The 18,174-nt window shown below is 37.4% G+C and overlaps 1 protein-coding gene across 3 annotated transcripts in view; it reads left to right on the top strand.

Annotated features, from left to right (window-relative positions):
* LMBR1 (limb development membrane protein 1) overlaps positions 1-17,785 on the top strand; it is a 71,878-nt gene extending 54,093 nt beyond the window's left edge. For all 3 annotated transcript variants that reach the window (XM_053955776.1, XM_053955694.1, XM_053955615.1), the window contains 8 exons: positions 951-1,031; positions 1,837-1,913; positions 2,144-2,221; positions 2,684-2,757; positions 2,987-3,077; positions 4,523-4,589; positions 8,774-8,935; positions 10,992-17,785. In XM_053955776.1, the coding sequence (XP_053811751.1) occupies positions 951-1,031; positions 1,837-1,913; positions 2,144-2,221; positions 2,684-2,757; positions 2,987-3,077; positions 4,523-4,589; positions 8,774-8,935; positions 10,992-11,074 (713 nt within the window). In that variant the 3' untranslated portion in view covers positions 11,075-17,785. The remainder of the gene's footprint in view (positions 1-950; positions 1,032-1,836; positions 1,914-2,143; positions 2,222-2,683; positions 2,758-2,986; positions 3,078-4,522; positions 4,590-8,773; positions 8,936-10,991) is intronic.
* The last annotated feature ends 389 nt before the right edge of the window (positions 17,786-18,174 follow it).

Genomic DNA, 18,174 nt, shown 5'->3' with positions numbered 1-18,174 from the left:
TATATTCAGGTTGTGATTGCAGAGAGTAAAAGCCAAAGCAGAAATAATGGGATGGGAACTGAAACAACAGATGTCTAGTCAGCATTGCAGAGCTGTGTCAGTGCCTGAACACTGTGCAGGGTTTGTAGAGGAACTGACATCAAGGAGGGAAACCCCATTGTGCTTGCACTGGGAAGGAGGAGTGGTTGGAAGAGAATGGAAGAGAAAAAGGATGGCGAGAGAAAGTGGGCTGGGTTTCCTTAAGACTGCATAAGGATAGGAAGAAAAGTTGATTAGCAACATTTAGGCAGAAAATTAGTAGGAAGAAGGGAATTAATATTAGGATTGTTAGGGCTAAGCTGATGTACAGGAAAAAGTGTGACAACAGTGTCACATGTATGTTGTGAACTGGAAAGTGGAAGAGGTTGGTCTCATGGGTGGTTGTGGGAATATCTGATTGTGGGATTGAGCAGGCAAACTGGTATGAGCAGAACATCCATCAGCAAGCAGGTCAGCAGTGTGGAAACAGCTTGCTGAGGAAAGGGAGGGAGGGAGGGGCAGAAGCCAGATCTGGAGCTCTGGCCACTTTAAAGGCAAAGGTCGACTTTTGCTAAATAATAATGCTCCTGAAAGGCATCTGGGGAGTCTGTACATCTTGGTATAAGAATCATATAGAGATTTAAGAACAAGGCATTTGAGACATCCTGTCTGTCACACTATGGCTGGTCATTGGACTTGCATGAAAGTTCAGCATCAGCAAACAGGCTGGGATCACAGGAGATGGTGCTGAAACTGCTGTGCTGAACCCTTCTGGGAAGACTCTGCTGTTTGTGAAAAGTATTTGAAGAGTCTCAAAGAAACACCTGCTGTTTAAAGTCACAAGTACTTAATGTGATGCTTTGTAAATCCAAATTGTCACTGTGTGCCTTGCAGTCACATCCAAAACAAAATCATGTCTTTTGTTTTAAAAGGTGTATCTTCCACAGTGGAATACCAGACAGTAGAGTTGGAACGTGAGCTTGAAAAAGTGAGAAGCAAGAAAACAAATCTAGGTAATGAACTTTCTAGTGTTTCATGGAGATTGTAGTTTACTAAATGACCTTAAGGTGCTGTGTTTAGTTTGGAGCAGTTGCTTGATTAATTCCAGTTTGTTCTTAACTAAATTTGTGCATTTGCAAAAAACAATACATCAAATTATTGCACCCCTCCAACAAAAAAAATTAAGTAAAGAGTCTGATTTGGACCTTATTTTTAACATTATTTTAGAAAAATTGTAACACTTCCTTGCATGGAGCTTTTAATGTATAATATGCTTATGAATATTTAGGCTAATTTAGGACATTACTTTCCTTTTTGTGTTTGAATTATTTCTGTAAAATTCAAACAGTGTTTTCTTTTCTTGCACGTGCGAATAATGTCCAGTGAAGTTAGTTCTGTCTTTCTTGCCTTACAAGAGGAAAATACTATTTAAGTATCTGAAATTCTGTTCTATCCCTTTAGGTCATGCTAAAATATACATGTAAACAGTGTATTTGTAAATTCAGCAGATTTTAAGCTTTGTGGAACTGCTGTATGCTAGGGGAAGAAAAAGGTTAAGGGGAAACATGCCTCTTGGAAAAACCTGCTTGTCTCTCTCTGTCTCCCCAGCCTTTCTCTATAGAGGTTTCATATTTTTGCCATTACTTTGTAGATCTGTACAGGGTGGATGTTCTTGTGAACTGAATGATGTTTGTTCCAGATCAAGATACTGTTGTTACTTATATTTATAGTGAGCTTATGGATAGCTGACTGATTCTTACTTGTTTTATTCTAAGGTGATCTATGGTATTAGGCTTATGTTTTTTCTCTTCTGAACAGAACGGAGGAAAAAAGCTTCTGCTTGGGAAAGGAATTTAGTTTATCCAGCTGTCATGATATTGCTCCTGACTGAGACAGTAAGAATTTTCTTTTTTTTCCCCCAGCAAAAAGTATGAAGAGCTCTTTGGTTATTTCAGGGAATAGTTTTAAATTTTTTGAGTGAAGATTGTTTAAGCAGCAATCTTGGTATTCTTTTCTTGACTATTTAGCAAAAACTTGACATTATGGAGTCTGGTGAGAATGAATGTGTAGATTTTAAAAATGTGGAATACTTTTCAATAACAAGACTGTTTCTACTTTTTTATAGTCCTTTTCAGTTCTTTTAGTCGCTTTCAACATTCTTTACCTGTTGGTTGACGAGACTGCAATGCCAAAGGGATCAGGGGTAAAGTAATCTTCTCTTACAATTTTTATAATTTTAGTAAAGCTTTGGAGGCCTTGCAGAAGTGCAAGTGAGAGCTTTTGCTTTAATAGCGTGGAAACTGATGAGCCTTTACATTGACTTTACTTCTAGGTTTCATTCCTGTGCCCATACAAACATTTATCACATGTCATGTTGTAGTGAGTTCTTACTAAAATAGTGCAGAAGCTTTACAGTACAGTGCTGCACTAAAGCAGATCAGTAATCTGGAGTTTGCAGTTGTGTCTTTGCAATGCATTTCACTGCAGTTTGAAAGCTGCTGGTGCCATTGCATGGAGTGGGACATCAGAATGCCCCTGAAACACTGAACTGAGAAAAGGCTGCATTGCATATAAGATGTTACATGTTTTGTTCTTGGTAGAAGTTAACCTTATGAACTGTTGCATCTGTCCTATTTAATTATGCAAAGTATCTTTTTCCTTGTAGGGACCTGGAATAGGAAATGCCTCCTTATCCACCTTTGGCTTCGTGGGAGCAGCACTTGAAATCATTTTGATTTTGTATCCTTTCTGAAAGAATTCTGTCTGTTAACAAGTATTCTGTCTAGTTTTCTGGGACACTGGTAATACACTAAGACACTAGCCTGGAAAGAAGAAAGATGGATCAGTCCTTCTCAAACACTTGTTTTTGTTTCTTTTTTCTTTAGTTCTTAAGACTTTTAGGAGACTGCTGAGAACTTGAGTGAAACTTGCATTCCTTGGAGGTTCCTTTTTTCCTTGATTCTCACAGCTATCTTATGGTATCTTCTGTCGTCGGCTTCTACAGTCTTCGTTTTTTTGAGAATTTCACTCCCAGGAAGGATGACACAACTATGACAAAGGTAAGGTACAATCTGGGATGGGCATGGCCCCCTCCTGTCTTTCTTGCCACCCAAGACAAACTGACTCTCTTAGTAATTGCCCTGAATGGCTCATTTGCAGTGATCAGTATTTGTTTGTAAGCTGCGTAAACACAAACTGGAAGATTGTCAAAATGCTGAATGAGTGGGAAAAAGGATGTGCTCTGTTTAGTTTGGATGGCATCCATTCACTTGTAAAAAGCCAGGAATGGCAGAGCTTGTTAACTGGCTATAGAAAAGCAAGTGAAAGAACTTCCTTCAAAGGGAACTTACTGCTAATGAGTAACTTTGATTGTGTTAACTGTACTTCAGTAGCTTGTTTGAGATCTGTACAACGTGGTTACTAGAAGTAATACAAAGTAATTCAAATTTGAATAATGAAACGAAGACTGAGGACCGCTATTTAGCAACATTTTGCAATCTGAAGCTAATTTGACTTTCTACAATTTAGCACTGGCTTTAGAGTAACCAACGATGTTACCTAATTGGGAGGAACATGCCTAGGTTTTTGGCCAAGTATTCTCACAGCTGACATGGAGAAGTGATCAGTAACCAAGGAACAGATGTTGAATTTAATTTTTTTTTCAAGATGTTTCATTGTGGTTTTTTTTTTTTAAGTAATGGATTCAGATACTTTTACTACAAATTGTTGGAAGTGAGAAAGTGGGTATGCACACAGAATGATTCGAGTAATACGTAGAAGAGAGTTGGAATGTTCTTAATACTTCCTATTGATTGTTTACAGTACACCAGGAATTGTGTGGAAATAAATAGTGAACATACAAATGTCTACCTACTTTCAAGTTTACTTTTTTTTTTCCTTTTGGCTTCTGTTAGAACTAGACCTGAAGAAAATGATCCCTTGTGAAAGAAAGTTTCAATTACTCTTTTTAAAGGCTTTACAAGAACAAGAGTAAAATCTAACAGCTGTGAATTTTTTCGTATTATTTAAAGTAGACAACAGGCATTGAATTGAAAGGAAGCTCTTTGTTGTAATTTTTAAATAGTGCTAATCCTGCAAGCAGTTACATCCAAGGCTTAAGCTGATGTATCAGTCATCCATTCTAAGCCCATGGAATTGTTCTTTTATAAAACATTCACAGGAAGTAAGTAAACAGTTGATGCTTTGCAACATAGTTGTTTTGAATAATTTTGAATCTGAGCATACATAATACTTTGATTAAAAGCATATGAACACATATTTGATTTTTTTCTGGGATCATCTTTGTCTTATGTAACACCATGTGGAGAGGAGTGACTAGAGAAGTCAGCAAGACTAACAATGTGTTACTGTAAATTGCTTTAGGTTCAATTTGAAGAATGTGCCTTTTAAGAATTATTCTTTTTCATCTTGACTGCTGTTTTTCTTTGTGTTCCCTTCAGCAATCTAATTTATCATTTAAATGCTGTTTGTCATTTTCAAACAGATAATTGGAAACTGTGTCTCAATCTTGGTGCTGAGCTCTGCTTTGCCAGTGATGTCAAGGACACTGGGTAAGTGAAATGGAAGTAACATCATAATAAAGGGTGTTTAATTAAATTAAAAAAAAAAAAACAAGAAAAAAGGAGAGCCTGTAGCTGTATTTTCCATAGTATGTAATTTGCCATCACTTTCAGATGAAAGAGCATGTATCTGTGGTCTTCATTTCTACACAAACATGGACTGTTGAACATACATCTATGTACATGAACTGCAGAACTTACTTTCTAAAAAGAAAAAGATGCTAAGCATTTTTTTAGAGAATATATTATTTTAAGAAGGTCAGATTTGAGACTTCTTAAAACTTGTGAGATGGATTGTGAGATTGAAAGATAGGAAAACTGATTGTCCAAAGTGGTCTGAAATAGTTTCATGTTGACTGTGAAATTAGAGCTTAGTTCCGGTAAAGAAATACTTTTGGGAGTTGGTGTCTGAAATTAGAGGTAACACTGAGTGCAAATGGCTTTTTAAGCGCAGTTAATGACTCTTCATTTATTAAGTTTTTTACCAGGCTACTTTCATTTTCATTATGCCTGTATTTTTGTTAACTTCATTTTTCAAATTTAACAATTTGAGTCTGCCATAGCAGAACTGAAGAACTCCTGATTTTATTGCTGAGGCTTGGCAGTAGCATTTGAAGTAGTTAAGCTGTTTTAACCAGTTGGAAAGACGTGTTGTACCTTCACTTTAATTAGGTAATCTTCAGCTTGAATTCTTGAAGTTAAATTGCAAGGCTATTACATGTTTTAAGTAGTGCAGAATCCTTGTAACTAATGTGAATTTCATTGGGAACATTAAATAGAACAAAACAAAAATCTTCACCTCGGGCTGTACAAGTCTTAAGTACAAGCTTAGAAGTTTGAGCTCAGGCCCACAGACCAGCAGTGTGTGCTCAGTAGTTCTCTAGCTGGTTTTCCTTTCAGGGAGAATACTCTGGAGTCAAGAGTAGTTCATGGTTTTCCAGTATTATACTGTTTATTCTCATGCTATGTGTATCTACAGAGGGGATGTTATAATAAATTATAAATAATTTCTATTTCTAAATGAAAAGCCCTCTGTAATGCATTTTGGAGTGTTGAATCTTAAAATAAGCATTCTAGAACTTACTTAAAAAAATCTGTAGTAAAACTCCACAAAAATGCAAAAGAGTAATTCAAGTACTTAAAGCAGTGCAGTTTTAAAATATAACCAGTATGATAAAGGTCTAAGAAGTGAAATGGTTCTAGCATGTGGAGCCAGATGTTACATAGAAAAATCACTGTTTTAGAATAGAATTGTAACATAAGTTTGTGTCCACTAAGTTACTGCATTCAAGGCTTGTTTAAAAGAAAATAAAATTAATTGTTAATGAACCATGAGATTACCAGTTGATAATAACCAGATTTTGTGGCAGTAAGTGTACACGCTGAGTCTATTGTTGTCTCATAGGAAACAGATTAATGGTAAAACTCACTTAAAAACCAGACTAACAAGTGAAATTCCTGAATAGTTTGCCATAGAGATAAATAAAAGAAGAAAAAAGATGGAACAATTAACACACAGCTAACAAATGCACAGTCACAGCTGTCCAAACAGGATTAATAGAGTGTATTAGAGTACAGTGAGTCATGTGGTGCTTTTGCAGAAATATCAATGTGTGTTGCACTACATGCCACTGCCCTGTGGTACTGAATAGATGAAAAGAAATAAATATGTTAAGCAGATTCATAGTCTTTTCACTTTATTAAAAAAGCGAGATTCTAGACTATACAGAAAAAACTAGACTTTATCCTTATGGGAAAGGTGAAAAAGCAAAAGTTATCTAATACATGCACTGACCTTTTTCAACTTTTCAAAATGGAAATAGTTTCTTACATGTTTCATAGCATTCTAATTAGATATGTAGGTGGTGGATGTGTCTAATCTGTCATTCTTCTAGAACTCCAGGAAAGTTTTAAACTAAAATAAGTTAACTCCTATTTTCCCAGAACTTTTCAGCCTTTTAGTAGCCCTTCAGAAATATTTCCCACCAGCACCATATTGCTAATTGCAGAGAAACAAATTAGGAGCAAGGCACTTAAAGTCAAGAATACAAAAACAAAGAGTTCCAGAGAAAATTGAACTTTCTAGTATATGGAAGCTTTCCTAGAATTCTACACTTGAGTATTATGTGCAAGTAAATGGGGATTTAAAATTTATTTGTGTGTGCTAAAACCTACTATTTGTTTTTTGTTTAATAGTTTATTTGGTAAAATTTCATCAGCTTTTGTGTGTATATATTTGTGCCACTAGATATGCAAGTTTTTGTTCAATTACTGAAGAGTTATTAAAAGTCTTGTTTTTTTTCTTTGTGGGCTGAGTAGATACTGCTTCTGTAAGAAAGACATCAAAACCTTTTTAACCTTTTTCTCCTATGAGTTTACATACTGTTACTGTGTCACTTTTCTGATGAGCAGTGACTTTTTCTGTTTGTAAGAAGAAAATGATTGTAATTTATGGACAATAATTTTCCCACCTACTCTAACAGAAGTGTCAGGGTTCATTTCTCTTTGCCCTTGTAACACTAATCCATGGCTCATTGTTCTCCTGGACCTCTATGTGCCAAGGAATGTTATTCCCTTTCCGCAGAATTCCAGTGCTCTGCCTGTTTTGTTCCTTTTCCTCTAAAGTTTTGGGAGCCTGTACATTCAAACCTGACTTACTTAATTTTCATGTGGCTTCACAATCTGGCTAAAACACTGCTTCTTTGGAAATGATAAGGACACTGTTTGCCTTAAGTGGGAAAGCAGCTCTGTGTTTGTTGTCCTTCATCTCTTTACCAGTTAATTCAGTTGGTTTTTGCTTTCTGTGCTAAGACCTTCTGTGCTTTTTTAGTATTTCTCCCTGCCTCTTTTGCTGTTTTGATCAGTGATTGTTTTGTTTCATCCTTTGAAACTTCTTTTAATTTCAATATGTTTTCCTTAGATATCAAATTCAATTCTCATGTTTTAATTTAAATGACTGATGCTGAGTATAAGTAGTGTGTATATTTTTTAACATTGTGATAACTGGCTTGCAAGTCTTAGGTATGCAGATACAGTGAGATTCCTAAGTGTCAGGTTTACTCTTGGAAGAAGTGCAGCTGAGCCTTAATTCTGTCTCTTCATTTATTACCACTTTTGAAGTCAGTTTTTAAAAGCTTCAAAACAGTTTCAAAATAAAATGATAGAAAATCAGGAGCTGTCAGGAGTTTCAGAGCCAGGGCTACTTTGTGATTGCCTTATTTGCTGCTGCCATTTTAGTTCTGGGACAGGGTCAGCTTCCTGCTTTTGCACTGTTCTGAGGGCACACTTCCCTCTGACATCATCTGTGCCAAAGGTTTTCTGGGAATACAACAGCTTTTGAATCCTAGACAATGATCATGTGGCTGTCATCTCAATGTTCTGCCATGTGTTCAGTGCACTATTCCATGACACCTGACAAAGGAACAACCTGTGGCTCTTCCTCTTCTGCCTTCTGCCATGGGCCCTACACCTTGTAGATGTTTCCATGTTTCAGAAAAATGTTGTTCACTTAATTAGTGATTGACAGGCCTTTGATCAGCACAAAGCCCAAGTGTCAGGGTTGGAGGTGCCCTATGAAAAAAACCTGTCAGCACCATCTTTCAGCCTCTTTCCTTCTGTGCAAATGCTTCATGCTGTAGTGGTGGGTGCATCCAGGAGAAAAACTGCAGTTGGAAAGATGTCTTTAAACTTTGATTTCAAAAACAGTGCTCTGGAAGAACACTTTAGGCTTAGTGTTTACCATAAAATGTTGTAGCTCTCATAGAAAGGTTGTTTGCTACCTCTATTTTTTTTTTTAAAAGCTCAAGGTACATTTCATTCTTTTCTGAAATGATTAAGGATTTTATAGAAACGGAGGTTTCAACCAGTTTTCATACTAAAGCTGATTTTTTCCTAGTTACATTTACTAATGTTATGAAAAGAGTTCTTACCTAGAATAGACAATTCATTTCAACTCCCATTATTCAAGCATTTTACTATGAAATTTAAAAAACATTTTAATAAAGGTGTCCAACAGTTTTATAGTAACCAATAAACATTGTCTTGTTTGTTTAACCATGTGTCTTCTGGTGTGCTCTGTAAGAATTTTGCATTCAAATGTAATAGAAGGACATTTTTGCATTTCCTAAAAAATTGTTATGAGTATTTTGATCTAAATCTTGCATGCAATTTAACAGGAATCACCAGATTCGATCTCCTTGGAGACTTTGGAAGGTTCAACTGGCTGGGAAACTTCTATATTGTGTTATCTTACAACTTGCTCTTTGCTATCATGACAACGTTGTGTCTGGTCAGAAAGTTCACTTCTGCTGTGCGAGAAGAGCTCCTGAAGGCATTAGGTAACACAGCCCTGAAAATCCTCTGTGTGCTTGACCACTCCCTTTCTCCACCATTGACACCTTGATGTGCTACTGGTAAAGTTCTGTCACAGCTCACAGAACACTTTTTTTTTTTTGTGTGGAAATTTATCTAAGCTAAGGTGTGAGGATGAATAACATGTTGGTTTTGAAGAGTCCAGAGCTAAGGTACAAAGTTGATTTCAGTGATATGTCTGTGGTACTTAATGGTCTGAGCTGGATTTTCAGTCTTTGGAGAGCACAGAAACATTCTCATTGCTATGAGCAATTATTCCACATTAAAACTTCAGCTTGTGTATGGATTGTCTTCTTTCTCATTTAAAGCAAATTATTAGTTCCCTATATTTATAGGAAGACTATAGGTCTATAGGACTATAGTCCTATATATGTAAGGACTATAAGTTCCCTGTATTTATAGGGAGTCAGCAGAGATCTCAACTTTGTTGTCATACTTTTTTTTTTTGAACATCTATTCTGAAAATAATTGTACACCATGTACAGAACCTTATTAACTGGCTGAGTAAAACCTGTACTTGATATAATCAAAAATTTGATCAAATCTTGCATTGATATTTCTTGACCACAGAAGAAAGGATTGAAACACATTTGATACTAAGAGGATAAAATGTTTTTTATTTTTTATTGTTGTTGCCTCATCTTATCTTTACTAATTAACAAAGATCCTCTCTCTTTAGATCCCTAAAGTAGTATTTTCTTAAATTGAGAGGATTAGTGGTGAAACTTTAGTGTTTCTTTGTAACTGAGTTTGCATCATCTAGAAGTTACTCATGTTAGTTTTCACTGCTTTCAGAGTTGTGATGCTGAAACAAAATCCAAGCACTTCCCAGAGTACTGGTGGAAGATTAGCTTAAAATAGTTGTAAAATAATTAGAAATAAAGTGTTTAATAAAAAAATATAGATGTTGAAGGCAGATTAAGAAACATAAAAATGCAGGCATAGTAGGGTAATGGTCAGTGGATTTGACACAAGTAGGGAGTCACAAACCCTGAAATGTGCAGGTTCCTGGCACAAACTGGGTTTGTTTTCAGTGCTGTACATCACAAACAGTGTCTGTTAAAAACTGTTCCATGGAATTCAAAGAAAGAGAACCAAAATTTGCCTATGACCAAAAAATTCACGTATTAGGGCTACAAATAAGGCAGTATTAAAGAGATTTTGGTTTTTTAGTAGTGCTGTCAATTTTGGAATTCCATTTCCAACAGTGCAAGAAATTTAACTTTGTACATCATGGCACTTCAGTGTAGTCTACACAAAATGAATGAAAAACTTCCCAGGTTTGATCCTTAACTTTAGAGACTTGATAGGAGACTTCAGAGAGAAACTGTAGCAAGCAAGGAAGGACTGACATTATGCCTCTTTTGAATAAAATACGGCTAAATTTGCCATCTTTCCTTATCTCCCTCCCCCACCCCCCAAAAAGAGTAATTTAACTGCTTGCCTGGGGCAGGACATGATACTTGAATTAGCACTCACCATAGAGAATTGTACAATAAGAACAAATGGCTGGAAACAGAGATAAATCAGTAGTAGTATAGGCCTAAAAAGGTAATTAGACATATAAATAGTTTAGAGAAGTGATCTGGTCATCACCAATGACATTAAGATCAGCAGTGGGTGATTTACAAAAAGATGTTATAGTTTAAAAGAAATAATTAATAATTAATTATCAAATTAATAAATAAATTTAGGCCATTATTTAGGTCTTTGTAGGCAACAGGGTAAATTATTGCAAGTCTCTCATGGTTCTTAACATCTGAGTCTGTTATTTAAGCAGTGGAAAGTTAGGGTTCTCTGTCTTCCATGCTTGTCCACTGTAATGGATTTTCTCACTTAATCAACACTGAGGGAATTTCCCAGAAGCAATTCTTACAGGAGGTAGAACATCAGTTTTGGTCTTCAGCAAATGTGAAGTCTGCAATCACAAAGCAGGATTTGGGTTGTCTGTATTCTTTTGAATACCTGTGTACATGAAACAAGGGGAGTCTAAGTTTTTCCTTATTCTGTAATGTTTTGCAGGATTAGATAAACTTCATCTATCAAACAATCCAAGAGACTCGGAGACAAAGCCTTCTGCAAATGGCCATCAGAAAACACTGTGATAACAATCACCTGCAATCAGCAGAGCTGAAAACATCAACCTCATGGCATTCCTGTCATCTCATCAGCATTTTTATATTGCTTTTAGTTGTTAGTTTGGGTCGAGCCTTGTCTCGTTTTGATGCTGTGTGCTTCTGAGGAAGTTAGATGTGTCAGATTCTTCTCTTTCCAGTGAACTTTTGGTCTGCTTGTTTATTTCCCAGGAAGTTAATGCAGGAGGTGCCTTGAAGACTGGAAGCTGAAGAGAAAAATGCATTCCTTTTTATTTGTTGAAAGTTTCACATCTTTATTTTTAGACTTGCTACCATTTGAATGCACAGTACCTCCTGTGTTATACAAACACAGCTATAAAGAATAACTTTGGGACTTGATTTAAAAAAAAAGAAAAAGAAGAAAACATACACTTGAAGGCCAATATGACCCTTACTGAAAATGTAAAGTAGCTGGAGTAGGTACCTGTGACAGGAGATAAACAGCTCCACTGAGAGTGAGTTAAAAAAGGACAGGAGAGATCCCAGTGCTGGATGCAGTAGGCTGTGTCACGGTGCTTTCTCAGAAGGCCAGTGTTTTCAGCTCTCTGTCCTTAGCTCCAAATGCCAGCTTGCTTTACTGGTGGTCAAACGATGTCTTACGGAAGTCCAAGATGAAGATTAACTTCAGTGTTAAATCTGAGCCTAGTATGCTTTGTAAAAAGCTGTGTAGACCCACTGTTACAGCTCTCACAGTTCTGTGAGCTGTTGTGCCCTGGAGGTCCCTTCCCCTACCCAGTACCCCCTATGAAATTCTTGATGAACTACTGTGTGTAAGCAGTACCTGGAATCAATGCAAGGAGCACAGGCCTAGGAGGCTGCAGTTGCAGTTTTCTACAATCTTTAATTTGAAGTAAATTTCTCTGAATTTATAGTTCAGTTACCAGGATTTCTGTTCAGTGGCATAACCCAGTTATCTGTCACTAGCCTGATTTTTAATGTGCACATGAGCATGTATATAGGCCTGTATGTGTAGATATCATAAATTAAATTCCAAGGTTATAGAGATGACAGTAGGTGGTTTGGTAAGTAAAACACGTGTGTTCAGTCTTGGTAGTTTGAATTTCTGAAGTGTTACAGTTTAACTGCTCAGAGGCCTTAGATTCAAGATGGCATCAGTGGGTGATAATGTCCTTTCTTGTAGCATTTCCTTGCAGCCTTAGGAATCCTTTAAGCAGTTTATAGTAAAGAAAAATACCAAGTAAGTATTCAAAATCTGGTTGCACTTTTGTCCTGCTCAGCCACAACAGACTGGAATGGGGATGCCTTCAGTGAGTGCCCCTTCATGTAGGGAGCCAGAAAATTTTCTTACTCATTTTCCAAACAAGTCTGCCTGTCTGTAGCTTGAGGTCTTATATTAATTGGTGACAACTTGGTTTCCAGTGTGGTTCCAAAATAAGGTAAACCTTGTGTGAGAAACTCTTTGGCTGTTCTCTTGAGATGACTGCTCTGGGCTGTAGACTTCATTGCTGTGTGTGTGAATGTCTGCTTGTTTTTTTTTTCCCTAAAGTGCTTCAAAAATCAAGCTCCAGTACACATGAGGATTTATCTTCTTTCCAGCTGCCTTCTCTGACTTGAACTGGGGCATAATGTAAATATTTCTGTAGTAAATATGATGCTAGAGAATTACTTTTTTTGTGTGTGTGATTAGTATAAATTCAAGGTTTATTGAACTGACTATTGATATGTTGTATCAAGTCTTGGAAGAAAAAGTAAAATTACTTGATTTCACTAAGATTTACAAGCATCTTTTCTCTTGTTTAGTGCTGACACTTTAGTGAGAAATCTTTATCTGAGTCAAAGTTCTGCAACCAATAACAGAAAGCTATAATTACAAGTTGTTCTAAAATGAGTTTATATTTAAAATACTGGGAGATATATTATTAGGGGCATCAGTCAGTTATTCTCAGAGCTTGTAGCCTTTTGTACTGGCATCATAGTTAAAACCTGGTGAAATGTGTTCCACTTTTTCATGCAAGTTGTATGACCAAAATTGTCCTCATGTCTTAATGGGGCTGGTGAACTGTGGTGTGAGGCCAGTTAGCTTTATGGTGGTACTTCTGTTACAGGGCTAAGACAGTTAATACACTGAAGAAATGAATATTAGGAATTAACCTAGGAGTATGACCCAGCATAGGTCTTGCTCTTCGTGCCTTTGGAGAGATGTTTTGTCATGGCATCAGTGACCCAAGAACACAGGAAAAGGTGGATTATAATGTGTGTGTGGCTTCTGCAAGTGAGTTAGGCAATTACTTCAACTGAGCAGGGGCAGTTCCTGCTGAGAAGCACCCAAGCTTCAGGCAAGACTTCAAAACTCTTTTTCAAAACAGATGTTAGGGCCTTGACTGTCCCCACCCCTTGTGCTGGATTCTGCAGGCAAATGTGTGGGTTAAGGCTACATTAGGGAAGACTTTACACTGGACTCTTTGGGATGGTTGAGGTGCTGTGTGGTTTCCAGGATGGATGAGAAATTCAGAACTACCCTGTGCAACTACTGACAGTGTTTTGTTTTAAAATCAACTGCTGACATTGTGACACTGTCTACATTAAAATATGCCTTTGGCCTTGAAAATGACGTGCTTATGCAAAGCTTTGTCACTGCATGCAAGATACAGGTCACTGTATACTATTCACAGAATCACATGGTCACTTAATTACAAGCAACTGGTAATTCATTAATGGATATTGACAATACATTCCTAGTATTTTGACTCATGTAGAGTCAGGTGGTCTATACCTTCAAGGTATATACAGCTGATCTTAGTAACATTAACATCTGCCTCACTTCTTACGAGGCAAAAAGCACATCAATGCTTCCATCTTCAACTAGATACCACACAAGACCAAAAAATAGATGTAAATGGAGTGTTTTAAGTTAGCTGTTTTTTGGCTTTTTTTCTGTGTTGGTAGCACAATATTAAATGCAATTGCAGAACTGTAATATTTGTGGGGTTTCTAAGCATAAAGCACACATGCTTATCACTGTAAGCTAAAAAATAGTAGTATTGGTTACTGTGCAAGTAAGTTTTGCATTCTTTGTTTACTGTCTGTAATGTGCTGTTTATCTTTGGCCCTGTTCCTCTGATACCTTTGACCCTGTTGGCTGTTTTAGTGTCATAGAAATTAAAAGATTTGACAAGTTGTTTTCCTTGTTTGGTTCCCAAGTACCACCTGGAGCACCAGTGGAGGGAGGGCTGGGCTGCCCATGCAGGCAGGAAGGAGCTCCTGCTTGGCAGGAGGGACATGGGAGCAGATCCTGGGGACACATGTCACCAGGAGTGGCACATCCTCCCCTGTGTCACCAGGAGGGATGAGTGCCAAGGGACTGCAGCCCTTGTCCATCCCACCATGTCTCTGCACTCACCCCTGAGGCTGCAGCAGCTGATGCTACTTGAGGTGCTCACATGTGCCCAGTGCTGTGAAGACATGATGGCCCTTTTCTTAAAGAATATACAGTCTAAATTAGAAAGTAATGAAGTAGAAACAGAAAGCAGTTGACCTCTTCCTGCATGTGGCTTTCCTTGAGTTCTTGCAGCATGCTCTAGGTTATTTCCCATCTCTTCTTCCCCTCCCAGAAGTGGGGTGGTGGTGTATGTACAGCAGCTGAGCCTTACCCTTAGTGGACTGGCGTCTAAAATTTTGAAATAACAAATACAGGAAAACAGCTAAGTCCTGTTTAACATATTCTCTGATCTTGAAAATAACATTTTTTTAAAATCAGGGTGAAGTAATCTAAACAGACACAGGACATTAAGGCCACATAAATAACCTCTTCAAAAAGAAATGCTCTTAGTTTTGTTTAAAAAAATGTTGATGTGAACTGTGAAGCTTTAATTGCTTTAATGAAATAAGATTCCCTACGTCCTAGTATTAGGATTTTTGTTGTTATTTAGTGCTGAGTTGAGACAATGTTGCCTACAGTGACTTCCCTCCCCAACCCATGAACACTGAATTTGCTATTTGTAAGCTGGCAGATTATTTCAGTCACATTGTCAGATTTGAACTTTTACAAAAACGCTACTTTTGAAATTGTCCCATTCAGCAAGAGCCAACTAAAGCCACAGCCACCAACCACACAGTGATACAACTTCTACCCCCTTTACTGCCTTGCCCCCTTCAGACAGACAAAACATGAAATAGCAGAAGAATCCACAAAGATTTGATTTATGCACTGTAAAAAAACATATCAGAAGGCAACTTTAATGGAAGGCTTTTGAAATATTTCACAATTGAAACACCTAGAACTCTTCTTTCAAAGAGAAAGAAATATGTATCATTAGTATACAAATGTCAATTGTATGTTCTCTAAAATAAGCCAGTAATTCACTGACACTGAAAAAAAAAATTAATCACTTCTTAAAATCTCTTTGTGATTCACAGTGAAACAGTATCTTGGACTTTTATAGAAGCCTGTGAACTTCTGAAAGTATCTCTGTCTTGACAAGAGAAACCTTAGGATGCTTGCTAATTTTGTGTTAACTACCATATTTTATCAGTAACTTTTTAGCTTCATTTATTGCTCATGAATTTTTAAAAATATACATAGCATTAAATGTTTGAAGAAATACAGAAGGTGACTCCAAACAATCAAAGAGATAGTGTGAGAAATATCCTGGAAATGCTGATATTCTTGACATACTGAATTCCAAGCTGTTTAGAAACTGTATCTGTGTGAAGGCCTTACATCAAAGAGAAATTAGGAAATCCTAATTCTTAAAGGCTTTTAGGTATCTGAATGTTGATGTGTACCTACTTGAGCACTTTGGAATGCTGCTTCTAGATGTTTGTTGATCACTAACCCCAAGTGCTGCTGTTGCTTTTCTCCCTACCCCCATTACATTAAGTTTTATAGTCGGCACCACTGGATGAAGCTTCTTTCCTGAACAGGGCTTTGTTTTGCATTCCTCCTCTTTTCCCTGCTTCCACAGATACCAGCTATTGGAGTACTGGGGCACCTGCTTTGATTTTAATGTGTTTCTTTTCCCACATAGCCTGTAGAGAGATATTCCCTAGTTAGAACTGTTCTTCCACTACAAAAATGTTCACATTTCTTAATTTGTTTTTTACCACTAGATTCCATTTAAGCAATCTTGTCACTAGAGCCTCCTCTAACAAATTGCCAAGAGCTCAATCATGAATCATGAGTGAGAGGGTTTAGTCACTGCATATATTTGTGCTTTTAGCTTCCAGTGGTATTAGGGTACAGCCCCATTTCTCAGTGAGGGGAACGAGCTGGTTTGGCCACTGGGAGCCCCTGGGGTGGCTGTCACTGCAGGGTGGCTCCTGTTGTGGACCTGCTGTGCAGCTCATCTGCTGTGGGATGTCCAGAGAGACCTCCCTCAGTGGGAGGTGGACACACTTTGTGTCAGCTCTCAGCAGGGTCAGGCGGTGTGAGGTGCTGAGGCGAGGCTCTTCTGTTCTCTAGATTTTTGTATTTCACGTGTATGAGCACCTTTTGGGCCTTCTCTCCCCATGTGAATTGATCATTCAGAGAAGTAGCATGATAGTGATACCTGTGCAGTGGATTTAGTGGGTGTATTTAAATGTTTAAGAAGAGAATTAGCTGGTGTATGATTTCCCATTTCCCCCTAAAGGATGAGTTCTTTCCAGTTTGGACCAAAATTCTTAAGAGTCACAAAATCTCTGTGAGTACTTTCTCCTCCTTGGCTTTATATAACAAAAAATTTCAGTCACTTTTACTTTTTTAAAGGTAGCTTTCAAAGTATTTTTGCCTTATGTGGTGTGATTTATGTTCCTTTAAAGAGAAGTGGATAGAAAAAGATGATCTATTTAGGTCATGGGATTTGAAATCTTGGTGTGTGTGTATGAAACACGTGTACACAAAAAAGGGTGTATTTCCTTTCCTGTGAGGTTTGGGACCCAACCCCACATTACCTAAATAGAAATCATGTGTTGCTCTTGTCTCCAGTAAATTTTGTCTTTAAAATTCCCAGTGAGGAGACTGAGGGTGTTCTCAGGGTGCTGCTGGCACCCCGATCCCTGTTGCATGGAATTGGCTTCTTGTGTGCTTAGGTGGCATGACCATAAATACACAATTCTGAGCTGGCCTGTCCATGGCTGTTGGTGCTGCTGGCTGGGCTGTGATGATGGCAGCAGGTATCTTCACTGTGCACATTCAGGTTTTTCACTGCAGTGTTACTGGTTAATATCACAGTTTACAAAAAAAATTATAAATCACGCACAATCTCTAAACTGCGTGAAGCTGAGAGGTGCTGAATGGAACTGGTGGTCTCCTCTTGGTCTGATTTGTGCTTTAGGTTTTGTAAACTCCATAGTCTTGAGCAGCTGACTTTTCTTTCACGTGGTTGTATCTGACCAAGGTATAACACAGCTGAAAAATTGTGCTTTGAGTGTTGCTTTAATCCCAACAATTTTTGGTGTAGATACCTTCTCCCCATCAAACCCTTCCTGATTCATTTTAGGTCGTCCAGAAATATGATTTATAATGTTCTCTGTTGTGGGTATTTTATTGTGTTACCAAAAAAAAAAAAAAAAAAAAAAAAAAAAAAAAAAATCTGCTGCCTTAGCTAGGCTGATTTTGTTTTCTTCTGTGGAAAGCAGTGGTCATGTTTTTTTCCTTTGTTTGAAATGTTACACTGATTGTTTTGTAGGATTTTTTTTTTACTGTGTTTTCAATAAAGGTTAAGTGTGATTTATAGCAGAGTTTTGTGCCTTTTTTGTTATAAGCAATAAAAAAAATAAGCATCTGTGTCATTCTAAATTATCCTGTCTGTAATTGGTATGAATAGTTGTGTTCCTCTCTCTTTTTCCTTCTCCCAGTTTAACCTGCTTTTGAGATTCTCAAATGGTTGCATTTCTAAAATAGCTGAGGTAGGGAATGTGATGGAGATTCCTCTACACTGAGGCATCAGAGCCCTCTGTTTTAAGACAGGTGTGCAATTAATTGGAACCCTCTGCTTTAGGCCAGTGGGGATTGTTTATAACAAAGTATGCTCATTATGTAATTTGTAAGTAATTTGCAATCACTTAATAGTTTGACTGAAGGGCAATTTTTCCATGTTAAACCCCTGACCACCATGCTTCCTAAACTG

The sequence above is a fragment of the Vidua chalybeata genome, chromosome 1 (genome assembly GCF_026979565.1).
Source record: "Vidua chalybeata isolate OUT-0048 chromosome 1, bVidCha1 merged haplotype, whole genome shotgun sequence".
In the NCBI taxonomy this organism is placed as follows: domain Eukaryota; kingdom Metazoa; phylum Chordata; class Aves; order Passeriformes; family Viduidae; genus Vidua; species Vidua chalybeata.
Note: the sequence above shows the minus strand (reverse complement) of the source record. Positions and strands in the feature narration are given on the sequence as shown.